General features: G+C 43.1%; 1 protein-coding gene across 10 annotated transcripts in view; it reads left to right on the top strand.

The window, feature by feature from the left end:
* The window catches only part of TMEM164 (transmembrane protein 164), a 182,069-nt gene that overhangs the window by 144,029 nt on the left and 16,923 nt on the right, over positions 1-21,117 (top strand). For all 10 annotated transcript variants that reach the window (XM_063660279.1, XM_054473161.2, XM_054473162.2 and 7 more), the window contains one exon: positions 5,109-5,187. In XM_063660279.1, coding sequence (XP_063516349.1) covers positions 5,109-5,187 — 79 coding nt within the window. The remainder of the gene's footprint in view (positions 1-5,108; positions 5,188-21,117) is intronic.

Genomic DNA, 21,117 nt, shown 5'->3' on the forward strand with positions numbered 1-21,117 from the left:
ACCATGCTGTTTTGGTTACTGTAGCCTTGTAGTATAGTTTGAAGTCAGGTAGTGTGATGCCTCCAGCTTTGTTCTTTTGGCTTAGGATTGACTTGGCGATGCAGGCTCTTTTTTGGTTCCATATGAACTTTAAAGTAGTTTTTTCCAATTCTGTGAAGAAAGTCATTGGTAACTTGATGGGGATAGCATTGAATCTGTAAATTACCTTGGGAAGGATGGCCATTTTCATGATATTGATTCTTCCTACCCATGAGCATGGAATGTTCTTCCATTTGTTTGTATCCTCTTTTATTTCCTTGAGCAGTGGTTTGTAGTTCTCCTTGAAGAGGTCCTTCATATCCCTAGTAAGTTGGATTCCTAGGTATTTTATTCTCTTTGAAGCAATTGTGAATGGGAGTTCACTCATGATTTGGCTCTCTGTTTGTCTGTTATTGATGTATAAGAATGCTTGTGATTTTTGTACATTGATTTTGTATCCTGAGACTTTGCTGAAGTTGCTTATCAGCTTAAGGAGATTTTGGGCTGAGACAATGGGGTTTTCTAGATATACTATCATGTCATCTGCAAACAGGGACAATTTGACTTCCTCTTTTCCTAATTGAATACCCTTGATTTCCTTCTCTTGCCTAATTGCCCTGGCCAGAACTTCCAACACTATGTTGAATAGAAGTGGTGAGAGAGGGCATCCCTGTCTTGTGCCAGTTTTCAAAGGGAATGCTTCCAGTTTTTGCCCATTCAGTATGATATTGGCTGTGGGTTTGTCATAAATAGCTCTTATTATTTTGAGATATATCCCATCGATACCTAATTTATTGAGAGTTTTTAGCATGAAGGGTTGTTGAATTTTGTCAAAGGCCTTTTCTGCATCTATTGAGATAATCATGTGGTTTTTGTCTTTGGTTCTGTTTAAAATGCTCACCATCACTGGCCATCAGAGAAATGCAAATCAAAACCACAATGAGATACCATCTCACACCAGTTAGAATGGCAGTCATTAAAAAGTCAGGAAACAACAGGTGCTGGAGAGGATGTGGAGAAATAGGAACACTTTTACACTGTTGGTGGGACTGTAAACTAGTTCAACCCTTGTGGAAGTCAGTGTGGTGATTCCTCAGGGATCTAGAACTAGAAATTCCATTTGACCCAGCCATCCCATTACTGGGTATATACCCAAAGGACTATAAATCATGCTGCTATAAAGACACATGCACACGTATGTTTATTGCAGCATTATTCACAATAGCAAAGACTTGGAACCAACCCAAATGTCCAACAATGATAGACTGGATTAAGAAAATGTGGCACATATACACCATGGAATACTATGCAGCCATAAAAAATGATGAGTTCATGTCCTTTGTAGGGACATGGATGAAATTGGAAATCATCATTCTCAGTAAAGTATCGCAAGAACAAAAAACCAAACACCGCATATTCTCACTCATAGGTGGGAATTGAACAATGAGAACACATGGACACAGGAAGGGGAACATCACACTTCGGGGACTGTTGTGGGGTGGGGGGAGGGGGGAGGGATAGCATTGGGAGATATACCTAATGCTAGATGATGAGTTGGTGGGTGCAGCGCACCAGCATGGCACATGTATACATATGTAACCAACCTGCACATTGCACACATGTACCCTAAAATCTAAAGTATAATAATAATAATAATAATAATAAAGGAAAAAAAAAAGACATACACAAGACTGGGTAACTTATAAAGAAAAGGAGATTTAATGGACTCACAGTTCCATGTAGCTGGGGAGGCCTCACAATCATGGCAGAAGGTGAAAAGCACGTCTTACATGGTGGCAGGCAAGAGAGAATGAGAGCCAAATGAAAGGGGAAACCCCTTATAAAACCATCAGATCTCATGAGACTTATTCACTACCACCAGAACAGTATGGAGGAAAATGCCCCCATGATTCAGTTATCTCCCACTGGGTCCCTCCCACAGCTCGTGGGAATTATGGGAGCTACAATTCAAGATAAGATTTGGGTGGGGTCAGAGCCAAAACATATCAATGTATAGAAGTATTTGACACAGTACATGGTACATAATATAAGTACTTAAATATGATTTGCTATTAAATGACAAGTGGTAAGTTCTTGGCTCCCATTCAACTCTCTTATTCTTGCCATTATGTTTCTTCTTACTTCACCACCTTTCTCTTACATCTTCTTCTTCCCTTTCTCTCCTTCTTTTTCCACACTTCCTCCTTAACCTATTTCCTCTTTCCCTCCCCTGGCTTTGGTTGCAGTGGCATATGCACCTAGTTCAGTACTCTTTGTGGCCCCCTGAAGTAGAGAAGTCTTAGAGTAGGGGTGAGGCAGCCATCAGAGGAAGGAAACTGCTGGTGGGGACAGTCTCTTGGCCATTCCATCTGAAGTCTGTAGCCACGGTGGCTGCAGAGATGCTAAGGGCCAGTGACAAGAGGCTCAGGAGCTGGGAGGCCTATGTTGTAGGGCAAGTTTGGCTACTGTGTGATGTGTGGCTGGGGCACCAGACAGTAGGCAGAGCATGCTATGAAGATGAGGATCATTTGAACAGGAAGGGACTGGGCTAAATCACCATGTGGAGGGACGAGTGAGGACATGTGCATGTCCTGCTCCTGGTCCTGTTGCTAATACCACTATGACTACTCCCATTCATAAAGGTGGCTCCTCCCCATGGAGCATCTCCTATGAGTCGGACTTCTGTGGGAGGGAGCGAGTGAGCAAAGGGATAGCTGAGTGTGCTGGCTAAGACTATACATCCTAGAGCCAAACTGCTTGGATTTGAATCCTGGCTCTGTCACCGAATGAGAATGTATCCTTGAGTAAGTTATCTAACTTTTCTGTGCCTCAGTGTCCCATCTCTAAAATGGGTATAATTGGAACAATACAGTTCTTATGAGGATTTGTTTAAATTAACAGTTTACAAAGTGATTTTCATAGTTCATGGCATAAAAGAAGTACCATGTGAGTTTTTGTTATATTTTTAAATTTTTAAAAATCATACAACAACCTTAGAAGACTTACTTTCATTTTACTGATGCCAAAACGGAGGTGGAGAGGTTAAGGGCCTTGGCCAAGGTCACGGAGCTACCGAGCAGCAGAGTCAAATCTAGAACACAGCTTTGACAGACTCCAAAGTCCTAGCTTGTAACTGCAATGCTTAACTGCCTCCCTGGACATTCAGGTGGAGACTTTGCTTTCTAGGAGAGCTGGGAGGCAGGGTGAGGCAGGTGGGCAATGTGAGTCAAGGTGGGTGGTCAGCAATTGGAGTCTGAGAGGTTGGCAGAAGTACTGCTTGAGGACACACCTGGGACTAGTAGCTGCATGCCCTTGGCCCGGCTCCTTGGTGGGGGAGAGCAGCCTGGCTTCCCAGGCCCATTTCAGGGAGAGGTCAAGTCCCTTAGGTGCATGAAGGTGCTGATTTCAGCCAGAGAGCTAAGCCTTCTTGGGACTTTTTCCTTCCTTCCCTATTTTCCAGGTGACCTCAGTGAAGTTAATAACCCTTTTGCACCTCAGTTTCCTCATCTGTCAATTGAGGATAATACTTTACCTGGCTGCTTCCTGGGGATTTCGAGATGTTGAGTAGATTGTGGATGTGAAATCATTTGAAAAGCATAAAGCAGTACCTAAATCGAAGATACTAGAGTGATCTCAGACCACATTACTGTGAGGGTCCAGTGTAGATCTCTCAGGCCTCTCCATAGCTACCTTGTGCTGATAATGCCCAGTGTCCAATTTCATGACCTTTTCCAGCTGGGGTCTACAGTGATACTTGGAATCTTACCTCCTTTTCTCAGTTTTTACATTTCCCTTGGTGAGTGTAAAGTAATAGTTGAGCAGCATATGGGTCCCTGGGAAATTATTTTCTATGTGGATTTTTATTTTTAAGAGCCAGAGCCAATGTCTGTATCCAGCCTCCACAGTTGTCCCAGCTCCCATTCTGGGAGCTCTGCCATCTTCTTGGTTTCAGCCCTTGGCATAAGACAGACCTGGGCTCCTGTGCCTGGGGAGCCTGTAACTGCCTCCTCTCATTAGCAGACAGTCTTGGTTATTTGCTTGCCCTGTAGGGAACAGGGAGGCAGCTGACCCTTTCCCCTGGGTGCCTTTGTCTGTCCTGGCATTCTTTGGGGTGTGTGTGTGTGTGTGTGTGTGTGTGTACACGTGTGTGTGTATGTTAGGGATTCTGTAAGCCCAAGAGGCTAGGCCTCTTGTCAGCTGCCAAAGTTCTTTTTTCCCCAGAATTGAGTTAGCCACCTAACTGTTTCCATTCTCTGCCCTCTGCGAAGCTCTATGGCAGGGCTGCTATGGCAGGTCAAAACATGCTCTGCTTTGAGAATACAGAGATTCCGTTTTGAGAGAGATGGGAAACAGGAGCGAGTGAGTGGGTGTGTTGGATGTAGGGAAAGTGAGGACATTCTTTTTGGTAAGCTGTGCCAAAATTGGCCCAAAAGCTTGGTATAAACTCAAAAGTAGGGCTAATGCTGGGCTGACACCCAAATATCCAATGGGGAAAGTTTATTCTTAGATCTAGACCCTATGAGACCTAGCAATCATTTTTTTTTTCTCATCTGGAATATGGGGATAATTCTACTCCATATGTTCTTCATGTCAAATGAGAAATAAACTTGTAAATAGTCTACCATCTAGTCTCCAGGAGCAGGAAGTTACATAAGGTTGTGATTCTTAAAGTATATTTTGCAGAATACAAACTGTTACTAAAAAAAGAGTCACTCGCTAAATAAGTTTGGGGAACACTGGATAAACAATGGCAAGTAGGTTTCTTGTCTGTAGGGACCACTCAGGTCCTTCATATTCCAGTAATACACATGGGAAACCACCAAGGGGATATATTATATACTACATCTCCTAAATTTTTAACCAAACTTTCTTAGTGGAGCGTTTACAAGTACCTTCTCTACAAAAGACATCTAGGCAGATCCTGATCTAGATCAGAAGAATATTCATTTTGTTTATTTTTTTTCCTGCAATTGTAAAGAGAAGTGAATTGGTGAAATGCATGGGATTGCTAAAATATGGGTCCTGCTTTGGACTCTATTGAAATGAATGCTTCCTGGTCTGAAACACTTCTCTCCCTCCTATCCTCACAGCTCCCCTTTGAATTGGAGATTTACTACATTCAGCATGTTATGCTCTACGTGGTACCCATCTACCTGCTTTGGAAAGGAGGTAAGGCCAGCAAACCACATTCCTATGCAACCCCCACACCTAACCTCTCCCTTCTGTTTTTGGGAGTCACAGCCTCTTGGGTGCTTCCCAGGATCTTCAACTGCCGCTTGGCTGAGTTTCTTCAGCATAATTTATGCCGGGCACCAGGAAGTGGGGAGATGGGAATGGACGAGGCCTGCAAGGGGTCTGGGGACTTTTTAGACCCATCCTTCACTGGGTGACTATGGTGCTGCTGACTGTCTGTCACAGGGCCTGGGCTTTGGGTTCTTGGTGGTGGCATTGTGTTTGCATGGAGCCCCCCACACTGTCACTTTCTTGTACTTGTGCCTTCCCCCTGCCTCAATGTGCAGTGTGAGATAGAAGGAGAGAGTGAAGCACTCGGTCCCCTCAAGAACAAAAGAAGATATTGTAAGGGGCAAGAGGTCCAGGGACCAGGGCAATTATGGGATTGAGAGGAGAGGCAGGTGAAAGAGCAGTGGTCACCCATGTAAAATAAACCACTGAAAACCTTCATTTGGTGAAGAGGAAGAGACCACCAACCTGGTAGAGGCAGCCTGGAAAGGAAGCTGATCTATTTGTAACCTCTCAGTAACCCTTAGATTTATCCCTTCCCTCTATTGTGTAACAGACAAAAGGAAAGGGGTGCCTATCCATCTAGGCTTGTTGTGAGAGCCACTCCTTCTCAGTGTTCTTTACTTTCTGAAAGGCCCTGTGACTGGAAGACATCCTCTTTCAGTTTTAGCCCCAGCCTCTCTATCTCAGTTGTTGAGACTTTTCTGCTCCTACCTCACTCCAGGCAGCAAGGATTTCCTTTCTACCGTACTGAAAGTGGCATCAGGCCACGTGGGCCCTTGAGCTCACTGGAAGATAGTCTGGGAGTTCTGCTGGGCACTGCTGCTTCTTGGCTTATGCGTGGATGCTCTAACTCAGGCATTCCGGCAGATCTTAAGATCTGGTGTGAGATAGCCCCAAGGACTGGTCAACCCAGGAACATATTACAGGATGGAGTCTACTTATAGTCCAGAGATTTGCCTCCTATGCCTTGATTTCTATCAGTTCTCCATACTTGCCTAAATATTCTTTGAGACTGCTTTTACCCTGTGCGGCCACTTGGGGTCTCACGATGTCCAAAAACACTTCCTTTTAATTTGCTGTAAAAGCACTATTTTTCTCACGAGGCGTTAAGGAAAGTCTGAAGTTCCAATATCCAGGAGACTTGTGCCATTTCTCACGTCTGTCCCCTGTGGCACAGGAAACAGCCTCTTAATATTAAGTCTCAGAAATACACACATTCTGAATAGAACCAGGAAGATAGGTGTTCCTGGGCCTCAGACCCCTGCTACTCATCGTTCCTGGCTTCTGAGGTGTGTAATGGAAGTCCTAGCCAAATCTGCATGGCTGTTATTTAAACATATTTGTACTCTAAGGTCACCATAAAAATCTGTCAGGTAGCTGGGTTAGACTGGTCTGACATGGAAAATACCAAGTAGCCATCTTTCCTCCCTCCAAAAGAATAATCCAGGAAGCCACATCCTGAAGACTTGGCTAACTCTAAGATAATTGTATCTTCTTAGAACAGATCCTCCCGATAGCCCAGTTACCTAAGTGGCGAGGTGAGAGATAGTAGGGCTGTAATGAGAGACAGTATGCTCTGTTATTGCTAATAACCCATAGATACCCTGGTGCAGTAAGGGTTTAGCTTGCAGCACCAGTGGAGTGATCTCACCAAACTGACTTTTACTCCAGGACCTCAATGAGAGCATCTACCACCCCGCAGAAGTTGATGGGCCCCAGTACCTTCTACCTGGCCAACTTTAAGCTATTTTGAGGGCTCATCTCCCATCTCCCTTTCCAGCTCTTTACTGCCATCTGCTGTTCACTTGGGGGGAATTATGAGCATTGAGAGAAACATCTGGATTTCTTCACCTTTGATCCCAAGCCTTGGACCTAGGCCTTGCAGAGGGAGAATGGATCTGAAGCGAGCTGTCAGAAGATTAGTTTTCTGTAAACCAAGAGAGCCAAGAGTTTAGGGCTTCTGTTCCCTAGAAGTCTCTTGTAATTTTGTAGAAATAAATGGCTTAGCAATTTTTACCCAATACAAGACACCTCTCCTATTGGTATCTCCCATGCCCAGGAACCCTGTTTTCCTGAAAGGCAAGGTCCTGCTTGAGCATATAGTGCCTCTTCCTATGGTTTGGGGTGGGTGGGTAGGTGGCGCCTTGTGGGAAACCCACTCATCCCTTATTCTTGCAGACCTTATGCACTGTCACAGTACATGGGACCTCTCTCATCCACACTGCTCTTTTCTTCCTCTGGCCTATCCCTTCGTTTCCCTGTTTCCTTTCCTTCAAACTTGTTGCCTGTGGCCCTCTGGAACTGTATTTCTTTTTCTTCTGTGTTACAGTATTTTTAAATTTAATTTTTATTAGATACTGACAAATTATGCTTTTATATATGTATAGGGTACAAGGTGATGGTACGCTATATGTATACAATGCAGAATGATTGAATCAAGCTAATTAACAAACTATATTTCTTACAAACCACTCCCAACCCCACCGGCAGCTCCGCATGGGGCACAGAGCCTTCCTGTCTCTTGCCTGCAGCTTCCTCTAATGGAGGCTGCTCTTTCTGCCCTGACCCATATGCTGCAGAGCCCCCTCTGTCTCTTCTACAGCACTATCTTATCTGTATGTTAGGGGAAAAAGGCTTTCTCTTTTACCATTCTCTCTCTTTTTTTTCATCACCACCATCACTTGACCTCTTGGTCACTTCCCCCACATTCCTAGAAGTCTCTGGCCTGTAGCTCTCAATATTCCCATTACAATTTGAGCCAACATCCTGAGAGACTTCTTGTAAGGACCACCCATCCACCCCAGTTTCTCAAGATTTGGGCTTCTTAATTGCAGTGACCTCAGCATTCCCTTCTTTTCAGCCACCAGGACCTTGTTTTCCCATAAAGCTCCTCTATGTGAGAACATAACTGCTGTTATGTTCTTTCTTTAACCCAAATCTCCACTCCTTTCCTCTTCTTTTCTTCCTGTTCAGCTTGTATCTCCATGACCTGTCATCGAAACGTTCACTAGCTCCTGAAAGTGTCTCACCTCCCTTGTCCCTTCCAACTGGGATCAGTGTCCCATGCCTTTTCAGTGTGCCTAGTCTTGGCCTACTGGAGGAACTCTTTCAAGCCATTCTGATTAGGGCCATGAAAATTTCATGATGTCTATTATAATTGTGCTCTCAACACCATTGCTGAATTTATTTTCTGTCTATGGTCAGCTCCTCCACACATTGCCCTCACAAGTCCTGTGCTAAATCTTTACCACCCTCCTCAAATTTCCTGTCTACTCTATTCAAACCTTCTGTTCTCTCCACCCTCAATAGATCCCCCCTCTCCCCACAAATGACTGAGAAAATTGAGGTTTTGGGATGGAAATTTCCTCAACACTTCTCTCTACCTCTACAAGCTTCTTTACCCACATCCATCCCTATCTTCCTCCTTCTCATCCTGGAAGAAATGGTGTTCATTCTGTTCTGGCCAATAATACCCCTGTGTGATTAGCTCCCACCCCTGCTACCACCTCTGGAGCCTCATTCTATCAATTAATCACTTATACACCTGGATATTCTTTTTCCTTCTTTTTTTTTTTTCTTTTTTTAGACAGGGTCTCACTGTATCACCCAGGCTGGAGTACAGTGGTGCAATCACGACACATTGCAGCCTCAACCTCCTGGCTCACATGGTCCTCCCACCTCAGCCTCCTAAGTAGCTGAGACTACAGGCACATACTACCACACCCGGCTCTTTTTTTTTTTTTTTTTTTTTTGTATTGTGTAGAGACAGGGTTTTGCCATGTTGCTCAGGCTGGTCTTGAACTCTTGGGCTTGAGTGATCTTCCCACTTCAGCCTCCCAAACTGTTGGGATTACAGGCGTGAGCCACTGTACCTGGCCATTAGCTGAATTTTCAACCCTTTCTTCACTGCTGGCTTTTCAGCCAATACAGATGTTCAAATCTTTCCCATTCTAAGAAACTTTCTCGCAATCCCATGCAACTCTGTCTTCCCTCTTCCTTTCACACCTAAGCATCCTAAAAGAATAATCTAAACAATATTTTCTAAAATTTAGTTCTTTGGGCAAGACAATTTTTGTCTTATCCACGTAACCATCTGTGTTGTTATATATGTAATACACGTCCTTAAATCTATTGAGTTTTTTTTTAACTAAAATATATACGCTTTCAAGAGAAGCCTCATAATATCCATGAAATTGTGGCTTTGATTTACTGGTTATCTATTTTAACACAGTTTATATACAAAACTATTAAAAATGAAATGTTTATCTGTTTGCCACCTGAAATCACCTCATACATGGTGCATAACTTTGGGAGACACTGGGGGCTGCCCTTGAGTTTTCTTCTCAATTACCCTTTATTCCTCAGACCATTTACTCTGATATCTAACCCTCTACCAGACTTTTCACAGAAATGGTGCTTCTAAAGATCACCAGCAACGTCTGTCTGACCAAATCTAATGACCATCTCTCAGTCCTTACCCTATGGAATGCTGCTGCATTGGATGGTATTGATCACTCCGTTTTGGAATGCTCTGCTTCGGGGCTTCCAAAGTTCCTCCCTTTCCTGGCTTTCCTACCTCACCAATCACGTCTTCTCAAATCTCCTTCACAGGTTATTTTTTCTCACTCCTCTGAGATGTTGATTTCCTCAGAGTTCTATTCTAGGCTCACATCTCATTCTAATTCTCTGGTATGGTTTTGCCTGCTTTCATGGTTTAACTACTAGTCTGTCTAGTTATGGCTGCTACATCACTGTCTACAGCTCAGACTTACGAGAGTTACATTCACATAGTTTACTCAACTTCTGTACCTGAATGTCTCAAGCATATGTCAAACCCAACCTGTCTGTGTTAAACTCATTATCTTCCCTGTCAGCCCTCCTGCTCTTCTTGTGGTTCGTGCCAAGTAGCAGCATCCAATCACCCCAGCTAAAAACTGGGAATCATCCCTGCCTCCCGTATACAATGCATCTGTTCATCTCACATATATTAACATATGCCTTCTTCCTGCCAGGATCCAGACTGACCACTGGGGTGCCCTGATAAGCAAAAATCAGACACCACCCTGTCCCTCATAACCTTTATAAGCTAGTGAGGGTAGAGTGGGGAGATGGATATGAATCAAATATCACATGAATATATAGTTATGACTGAGATAATTACTCTGAAAGAAAGGAACATGCTCTTATGAGAACTTAGAACAAAACAAGCTGACTGAATTTGGGGGTTTGGAGGAGAGTTCCCTGAGGACATGACATTTAAACAGAAATCTAAAGGGTGAGTTGGAGCTTATTAGGCAAATACAGGATTAGGGGAGGTGACTTCTTGTAGACGGGCAAAATGGCGTGTACAACAGCACTGTGGCAATGGGGAACACAAGGGGAGTGCATGACACTGGGCCTGAGGGGCAGGCTGGGGTCAGATATGAAGGCTTTGTCACCCATGGTCAGGGGTTTGGCCTTGATTGCCAAAGCTATGGGAAGCTTGTGAAAATGTGAAGAAGGGATATAACATCAGCTTGCTTCACCAATTGATTCTTCTCTGATTTAACTTATTTACACATTTTATACATTTTAATTCAAAAATCTAAAATATAAAAAGCCATACTGTGAAAAATATATTTCCCGTCCCTTCCCTCCATCCATATAGTTCCCTGCTACAACTCTACAAGTAACTACCATTTTTGTTTTTTGCATATCCTCCCAGAGTTTTTTTTTGCATATACAAATAAATTTTTAAAATATTTTCCCCCTTCTTCAGACTTTCATCCTAAAATAGCAAATACACAACCATCTTGTTGTTACTGTTTTGCTTAGCAATATTTCTTAGAGCGCTTTCCATGTGAGCCCACAAGAAGCTCCCCCTTTCTTTTTTTTATAGTGGCATAATATTATATTGTGTGGATGATAGAATATAGTATAATAAAAATGGCAGAGCTTTGATATAAGACAACTATATGCCAGATATTGTCACACACTTTTCCCATGCATTAACTCATTTAATCCTATAACAACTCTGTTAGGAAGGTGTTATTATTATCTCCCTTTTATAGAAGAGGAAACTGGTACTCAGATAGCAAGTGACAGTCCCCAGATTTGAACCCAGTAGTATGGTTCCACGGTTCTTGCTTTTAATCATAACACAGTTACAACACTATACCATAATTTTATTTTTTTCAGTCTGCTATTGATGGACATTTAGGTTGTTTCAAATCTTTTGATAATATAAATAACACTGCACTGAAGGAACTGGTACTTTTGCCATTTTGTGTGTGTGCAAGAATATCTATAGGATATATTTCCATAAGTGGTAATGCTGAATCAGAGTATATGCATTTGTATTTTTGTTGGATATTTCCAAATCCATGAAAGTTGTACCAGTTTAAATGTTTACTAGCAATGTATGAGAGTGTCTGTTTCTACACAACCTCACCAAATTGGATTTTTGCCCATCTGATGGGTTTTAAAAAAAAAAGGTATATCAGTTCGATTTTAATTTTAATTTCACTTTGAGTGAAACCAAGTGTCTTTTTACATATTTAAAATTGGCATTTGGCTGGGCTTGGTGGCTCAAGCCTGTAATCCCAGCACTTTGGGAGACCGAGGTGGGTGGATCACCTGAGGTCATGAGTTCAAGACCAGCCTGGCCAACATGGTGAAACCCCCTCTCTACTAAAAATACAAAAATTAGCCAAGTGTGGTGGTGCGCATGCCTGTATTCCTAGGTACTCGGGAGGCTGAGGCATGAGAATCGCTTGAACCCAGGAGGTGGAGGTTGCAGTGAGCTGAGATTGTGCCACTGCACTCCAGCCTGTGCAACAGAGTGAGACTCAGTCTCAAAAAAATAAAATAAAATAAAATTGACATTTGATTTCCTCTTCCTTGAACTACATGCTCCTATCACATGCTCATTGTTCAATTGTGTTGGCCTTTTTACAAAATTTGAATCCTAAGAGCTTGTTATATATAAATATTAACAGTTTACCCTTTATGATATGAGCTACAGATATTGTCCTCAGTTGTGTTTTCTTTTGACTTTGCTAATGTTTTATTCTTGCCATGTGGGATTTTTAAATTTCTTCTTCTTTTTTTTTTTCTTTTCTTTCTTTTTTTTTTTTTTCTGAGATGTAGTCTCACTCTATTGCCAGGCTGGAGTGCAGTGGCGTGATGTCAGCTCACTGCAGCCTCCACCTCCCAGGTTCAAGTGATTCTCCTGCCTCAGCCTCTCAAGTAGCTGGGACTACAGGCACATGCCACCACGCCTGGCTAATTTTTGTATTTTTAGTAGAGATGGGGTTTCACCATGTTGGCCAGGATGGTCTTGATCTCTTGACCTCGTGATCTGCCCGCTTCGGCCTCCCAAAGTGCTGGGATTACAGGACTTTGAGTCACCCTGCCCAGCTGGGTGAGTCACCCTGCCCGGCTGAATTTTTACCTTTCTATGTAATTTATCTTTTATGGCATCTGAATTTAGAGTCATGGTTAGAAAGCCCTTTACTACTCCAAGGTTATAAAAAATATATATCCCATATTTTCTTCTGATATGTTTATAGTTCCTTTTATTATTATTTTTTTACATTTAAATCTTTTATTCACTTGGAATATATCCTGATATACAGTGCAAGATAAGGATCCAACTTTATTTCCAGCTGGCTTCCCATTTGTCCCTACACTGTTTATCAAATAGTCCAACATGATCCAATCTGCTTGTGGAGAAGATCATATTGGCTGCTGTGTGGAGAAATCACTGGGTCCTCCTGCTCTTACCTCCTAAATATCTCTCAGACTCATCCACTCCTTACCATCTCTAGGACCACTACCTTGGGCCAAGCCTTGCGCATCTCTTCCCTCAATGATGATAATTGGCTCTGTGTGATCTCTCTCCAGCCAGCCTCCTTTGCTCCCCCTAATCCCATTCCTGGAGCTTCCAAAGCTATTTCTATAGCTCAAATAGGATCATACCACTTTGTCATTTGGAAGCTTTCAGTGGCTCCCCATCTTCCCCAGTGCACAAGACCGTGTGACCTGGTACCCAACCCCTTCTCCAACCTTATGTCTTTACACTCCCTTCTTTGTACTGTACACTGTGGTGATACCCAAATCCTTGGGGTTCCCTGAGTATTTTATCCAATTTTCATGCCTCCGTGCCTTTGAAAATGCTGTGACTTCTGCCAGGAATGCTCTTCTCCAGCTGTGGGCCTGGAAAACATTCATTTCTCAAAACTCACCTCAGTAGTTACTTTCTCCAAGAAGCCCTCCGTAACTATTCTACCCCAGCTCCCGCCAGCTGCCTCTGTTCCTCCCATTTTTGTCATCCTCACAGTATAGTCTTTACATGCTGGTCTCCCTGAGGACAGGAATTTTTCATTTCTTCTTGGTATGTAGGTGATGAATGAATGAATGAATGACCTTCTATTCAGGGATGTATTCATGTACTGCAAATTGCACATAATTTATTATACATCTTACAAGCTAATATTTACTAGGCACTGGGTTTGTTACATGTGTGATCTTGATCTCATTTAATCCCCACAGTGTCCACTAGACTTATGGGAGTACATCACGTGAGGCCCATGACCTTGAACAAGAAAAATAATCACATCTTTATGTTCATTAACTCCAACTGAAATACAGTCATCTCTCGGTATCCATGGGGAATTGGTTCTAGGACTTCCCCCACCACAAATACCAAAATCCAAGGATGCTCAAGTCCCTAATGTAAATGACATAGTATTTGCATCTAACCTACACACATCCTCCTGTATACTTTAAATGAAGCTTGTCTAACCTGTGGCCTAGGATGGATTTTAATGTGGCCCAACACAAATTTGTAAACTTTCTTAAAACATTATGTTTGAAAAAAATTTTTTTTAGCTCATCAGCTATCAGTAGTGTATTTTATGTGTGGCCCAAGACAATTCTCCTTCCCATGTGGCCCAGGGAAGCCAAAAAATTGGACACCCCTGCTTTAAATCATCTCTAGATTACTCATAATACCTAATACAATGTAAATGCTATATGAATAGTTGTTATACTGTTTTTTTATTTGTATATTTTTTTACTATTGTTATTTTTATTTTTAAAAAATATTTTTGATCTGTGGTTGGTCAAATCCACAGATGTGGAACTTGCAGATATGGAGGGCTGACTTTGTGGTATATCCTTTAGTAAGGAATGTAGATAGCAAACCACAGTTACATTAGCAGCACTTGGCATGCTGTCGTTAATGTAAGTTACACATATTTTCCTCTTTATGTTACAGTTGTTGCAGATATCTCAAAAAATCATTTGCATTCATCATTACCTCAAAATTTAAAAACAGATATGCCTTTTAAAAGCATTTTGATAACTATATTTTAACATGATTATTTTCTTTTATAATCCTATATATTTTATTTCATATACTTGAATACTTTATTCTGAGAGAGAGCCTTTACACTTCCCCAAACTGCCCAAGGAGTGCATAGTACCACCAAGGTTAGGAGTCCCTTTACTAGAGTTCATTTTATTTTTATTTTTTTTGAGACAGATACTCGCTTTGTCACCCTGGCTGGAGTGCAGTGACCTGATCTTGGCTCACTGCAACCTCCGCTTCTCGGGTTCAATCAATTCTTACACCTCAGCCTCCAGAATAGCTAGTATTACAGGCACATGCCGCCACGCCCGGCTAGTTTTTGCATTTTTTGTAGAGATGAGGTTTCACCATGTTGGCCAGGGCGGTCTGGAACTCCTGGCCTCAAGTGATCCGCCTGCCTCTGCCTCCCAAAGTGCTGGGATTATAGGCATGAGCCACCGTGCCCGGCCTGCACTAGAGTTTAAACTGGTGTTTGAAACCAGGTGGGTAGAGATGCCTCTATGCTGCCTGTCCATGGAGTCGCTGGATTCAGACAGACTGTAGGTACAAATCCTAGTTATCCCACTTGCTAGTTAGTTCTGGCATTTGGGCGAGTACCTTGACCTCTCTGTGTCTGTTTTCTCACTTGCAAAACAAGGGTAGTAATAGTACCTACCTCATAGGGTGTTGTGAGGATTCACTGAGCTGATACATGAAGAGTATACAGAACAATGACTGGCACATAGTAAATACTATGTATTGGGTTTATATAATTATTAATTACCCACTGTTCTGCCTTGTGTTAATTTTACATCTTTCTTCCAACTAGACTGCCGTCTCTAGAGGTCAGGATTGTGCTTTGCTGTGTTCTAAAGCCACAGAACCTTGCATGAACTGAGAGCATGCTTGTCAGTGGATTTAACATTACTGGTACTCCCTCCTTTGAGACACCTGTTTCTCCTTTGAACTCCAGGATACCTCATTCTCCTGGTTCTACTTCTCTGGTTCTTTCTCCTTGGGCTCTTTTGCTCTGCCTGTCCCATAGATCCTGGTGTTCTCCATCAATAGAGATAACACAGGCTTGAGAAGCAATACAGGTACTTCAAAAATAACAATTAGACTCCTCATTTCTGTACCCCTTCTCTCATCCTGCTTGTCTTCCTCCTCTGTTTCCTGTCTTGGTTAGTGGCTCTACTCTCCATCCACTACCAAAGCAAAAAATGTAGGCAACATCCTGGATCTCTTCCTCTGCATCTTCCCATATACCAATCAGTTCAGAAGTTCTGACAGTTTAAATTCTCAAAATTGTTTGCAAATTTGGCCCTTCCTCCCCAATTCTCACCACCCCTGTCCGACTGTGGGCTCTCAGCCTCTATTACCAGGACTACTTTGCTTCCTCTTTCCTCTCCCTGCCCCCTGATTTCCCCTACCTCCTACCCAGGCTGTCCTCTATACAGTCTCCAGAGTGACCATTTTAAGGAAAGAGGAAATCTGATCTGATTTTGCTTAACTGCTTAAAAATCCCATCTAGGATGAAGACCAAACTTCTTTATGTAGCATTCAAGACCATTCACAGTCTGATTTTTGTCCATCTCTTTGGCCTCATTTCTCATTGCTTAGACTCCGATTCTGTCACTTTACCTTCTGGTTTTTATTTGTTTTGTTTTTTTAGAGATGGGGTCTTACTATGTTGTCCAGGCTGGAGGGCAGTAATGCAATCATAGCTCACTGCAGCCTGGGCTCAAGTGATCCTCCTGCCTCTGCTTCCCAAGCAGCTGAGACTGCAGGTACATCCCACTGTGCCCAGCTCATTACTTTACTTTCTGAATAAACAGATCTGCTGACAGGTTTGCCCAGCCTTCCTTGCTTTGTGTCCAGGCTCATGCTATCTATTCTACTTGAAACCTGGCAAACTTCGTGTGTTCCTTTGCAAGTTAGCTCAAGGGTACTACCTCCTCTCTGGAGGTGTCTCTGACTTTCCTAGGCAGCCAAGGGCATGTATTCCTTAATGTGCCTTTCTCCTTGTACTTTTATTATAATATGCCATGAGTGTAGTAACCACCATTTCTAGTTGTCTGTATTTTGCCACTAGGTGGCAGTAGTCACATCTTTTCAGGAGATTAAGATAATTAATATTGGACATTGATTTATTTTAATTATTAAAAATGTTGATTAAATTAATAATTGTTGTAAGTGAGGTGCTATGGGAATAAGGGTGCGAGTAAAGTCCATGAGGCCCCTGGATTTTGGCCTGAGTGACTGGGTGGGATACAGTATCATTAACTGAGAAGGGGGCGCAGAAGGAAGGAGCATGTTTTAGAAAGTGTCTTAGTCTTTTTGGGCTGCTACAACAAAAATGCTATCAACTGAGTAGCTTATAAACAATATAAATGTATTGCTCGCAGTTCTGGAGGCTGGGAAGTCCAGATCAAGGTCAGAAGATTCAGTGTCTGGTAAGGGCCTGTTCCTCCTAGATGGGGTCTTCTCACTGTGTTCTCGCATGTGGAAGGGGCAAACAGGCTTTCTTGGGTGTCTTTTATAAGGGCACTAATCTCATTCATGAGGGATCCACCCTCATGACCTAATCAGCTCCTAAAGGCTCCACCTCTTAATACCATCACATTGACCATTAGGTTTCAACATGAATCTGAGGAGAGGAACATAAACATTCTGACCATAGCAGCGAGGAAGATGATTTTACTTGAGTTTGAGGTGCTTATAGGCTATCTAGGTTGAGATGCCCAGGAAACATTAGGATAAAATATTCTGGAGCTGTTCAGGGGAATCTGGACTAGACACTGACTTTAGTGTCAGTGGTTATAGAACTAGTAGATGAAAACATTGGAATGAATGAGCTGGTCCAGGGTAACTATGTAGGTAGGGAGAAAATAGGACTTAGAGAAAACCTTGGGGAACATCAGCTTGCAAACAGTAGACAGAAGAAGAAGAGTGTAAGGAGATTGCAGGAAAGATCAATGTTAGAAGGAGAGGCTGGTTGTCCTGAAAACTAAGGCAGTAGAAATTTTTCCCAAAGTGGTATTAGCCAAGCCACGTTGGATCTAAGAGGTACAGTAAAATCAGGTCCTCAGAGAAGTGGGAATTACAGGGAAGAAGTTAAGGGCATTAAGGAAGGAGGGGTTAAGGGTGTTATAGAGCCAAGGGAGGGCGTTTCTCCTCCTCCTTTCTCCCCCTCCCTTTCTCTCCTTTTCACCTCCTTTTCTCTTTCTCTCTGCCCCAGGGCTGAGCATGTTCAAATGCTAAACTGAAGCCCAGTAGAGCCAGGGAACATTGAAGGTACCGGGGAGAAAGGGGAGTGGATGAATTACAAGTTGATGACAACTGCTGAGAATGACAGGGGTTTGGTGGTGGATTGAGAAGGGTAATGACAAGAGAAATAAGTGCTATGGGAAATGGAAGAAGGAGATAAGCCTAGACTCTCTCAACACTGTCCAATAGAATTCTCTGTGATGATGAATATATCCTGTATCTGTTCTATTCCACATGGTAGCCACTAGCTACATTTGGCTTTTGAGCAGTTGAAATGGGCCTGGGGGGACTGAGGAGTTGGATTTCTCATTCGATTTTAAGGTTAATTAATTTGAATTGAAATTGATTGGTTGATTGATTGATTGATTGATTGATGAGATGGAGTCTCGTCCTGTCGCCCAGGCTGGAGTGCAATGGCGAGATCTTGGCCCGCTGCAACCTCGACCTCCCGGGTTTAAGCGATTCTCCTGCCTTAGCCTCCTGAGTAGCTGGATCTACAGGCACATGCCACCATGCTTGGCTAATTTTTATGTTTTTAGTAGAGATGGGGTTTCACCATGTTGGCCAGGCTGGTCTCAAACTCCTGACCTCAAATGATCCACCCACCTCGGCCTCCCAAAGTGCTGGGATTACAGGCGAAAGCAACTTTGCCTGACCTGAATTGAAATTTAAATGGCCATATGTGGTTAGTGGCTATTGGACAACATAGCTCTAGAAGGTTAGTGACTGGCACTGTGGGGCCCTCCTGAAAGAAGAATCTGTGGATTTTTCTGGCACTGGTCTGTACGGTTACCCCATTTGGGGTTCAGCAGCCTAAGTGGAGGTGCAGGACATCTGGCTGGAGGGATCCGTCCAATGTTGAGGCTTTGTAAGTAGGGTCAGTATTGTTGAAAATCTAGAAAGTGAGGGATGTTTGAGGGGTTCTGGAGAGTTTTGGTAATCCTGCAACGCACTGTATTGCTTTCAGGTTTCTGACAGGTCACCCAAGGAGCAATAGCAGAATGGGAGACAGAGCAGCACTTGATTATTAGCTGAGCAGGCATCCAGTATCTTTAGTGCTGGGCGAGAGCTTGCAGCTTTGTTCTCAACATCTAGGTGAGCTTCCCACTCTGTACCTAGAGAATATAATGTGGCTAGATGTGTAGCACAGGCCCCCCCTTACTTTCCACTCTATCAAAGGCATTGAGAAGCTAGAGTAGAGAGGAAAGTGAAGAGGCCTGGCTATGCAAAGCGACAGGTTCTGCTGAGATGCACGTGACGAAATACACAAGCTGCCCATTACAAAGCTAGACTACCTGGTTTCAAATACTGGTTCTCCTCCTTACTAGCTGTGTGACTTTGGCCAAGTTCCCTTACCTTCTCCAAGCTTCAATTTTCTCATCTGTAAAATAAAAATAATAACAGTACTTCCTCATATGGTTGTAATGAGCATTAAATGAATTAATGTATTAATATATAAAGCGCTTATAACAGTCCCTGTCATGTAATGGTGGTATATAAGTTGTCTGCTATTATTAGTATGGTTTCAGCTTGCCAATATACTGTGGCCCTGCCTACTAATCTAATAAAATGTGGTTTGAGCAGTGTTTTAGGTTCTCACCTTTAGTAAGCCACCCTTTGGGGATGATGTAGTGAGGGGATAGGTAGAAGTGTGGGGAGAGGGGGATGAAGAGTTCTCCTTCCCACCAGGGAGTTGAGAGTGCTGGTGTCAGAGTTTGAGGCCATGGGGTCCAACCTGGTGTGGAAGAAAGGCTAGAAGAGAGCTGGGGAACAAGCAGGAATTCTATGGAGGGAGGTAAGGAGCATCAGGGGATCACAGGTCACAAGGAGGTCTAGGGGCATGTGCATAGTAGGAATAAGGATATGAAAGCTGAACTGTCGGGAGGTTGTGGTCAGATGATCCCAGCAGAGGCAGGGCAGTTCAAAGTGATGACAGAAGGCAGGCTGTGGTTAGTGCGGTGGAGTAGACCTGTAGAGTTGAGGAGGTTCAGGAGGCCACGAGGTTAGGGTATTGGAAGAGGTGCCTGCATGGATGTTAAAATCACCCAGAATGCCATCAGGAAAAGGTATAATGTATAAAAGAAGGTGGTAAGCTAAGTGACACTGATCTGAGATGAATTCAATGACCTGGAGGCCAACAACAGGTGACAGTGACAAAGAGGAGGAACTGAATCTTGAAAGAGAACGAGGGAAGAGTAAACATCTAGAAGCAATAATGGAGGGCTACAGGAATCTTCAACTTCCCTTCCCCCACAGAAAATTGCTGCAGGAAAGAAGGATTAAAAAAGAACAGCCTTCTCAGAGCTGTTAGTGGAAGAAATCACACCCTCAGCGGGCAGCCAGGGTTCCTTAGGGTGAGGAGGTGAAAGGGACATTCTGGGGAAAGGTGGCAGGTATAGACAGATTGGTTGATCATAAACACCCCAGGCCAGTCGTGGTGGTGGGCTTCCAGAGGTTCTAGTGGGATGGGTTGGGAGGAAGTCAGCCACAAGGTGGTTGGAGGAAAGTGCCCACACAGCTTTAGGCCCACAGCTTGGTCCTGCCTACGGCTGGTGACACAACTCAGGAGTTCCCCTCTCTTCATCCTTGTGATGTGTTTCGATTGGTTGGTTGTGTTTGTTTTCATTTCGGCAGCAGTTCTTAACCTGGGGTTAATAGGATCTTGGGTTCATTCACTTGAATGGGGGGAAAGTCACATCTTTATTTTCACTGACCTCTAGCAGAAATGTAGCACATGAACACAGACAACAAGCATCAGTGGTATTAGCCCTACCTGTGTCTTTGTTGTCAGTAGCAATCACAGATGGCTTCCTATCACATTACAGTAGTAGCGGCCATCTCAGGATAGTGTTTCTGCTCATCTGCTTTGAAAGTGATGGTAGTTATTAGGCCTGCTGCTAGATCTTGTGATTAAATGTATTTATAAAGAAACATAATTAGTATATTACAAAATTTTAAAAATATTTTGGTAACTGTGTTTTAATATAATTGAATTCCTTTGCCTTTTATTTTATGCATTTCAAACATTGTTCTGAGAAGGAGTCCTTTGGTCTCCCCAGGCTGCTGGGGTGCGGGGGGTGGGGTGGAGGGCCTGCAAGTCTACTGGGAAATCCCTTTCTATTTCACTAGAGGGAGCTCTTGTTTCAGAATTGGTGAGCAGTGACCCTCAGGCTTGACACCCAGTAATAAGGTTGTTTTTTTGTTTTGTTTTGTTTTGTTTTTTTGTTTTGAGACAGAGTCTTGCTCCGTCACCCAGG

This window comes from Pongo pygmaeus, chromosome X (assembly GCF_028885625.2).
Source record: "Pongo pygmaeus isolate AG05252 chromosome X, NHGRI_mPonPyg2-v2.0_pri, whole genome shotgun sequence".
In the NCBI taxonomy this organism is placed as follows: Eukaryota; Metazoa; Chordata; class Mammalia; order Primates; family Hominidae; genus Pongo; species Pongo pygmaeus.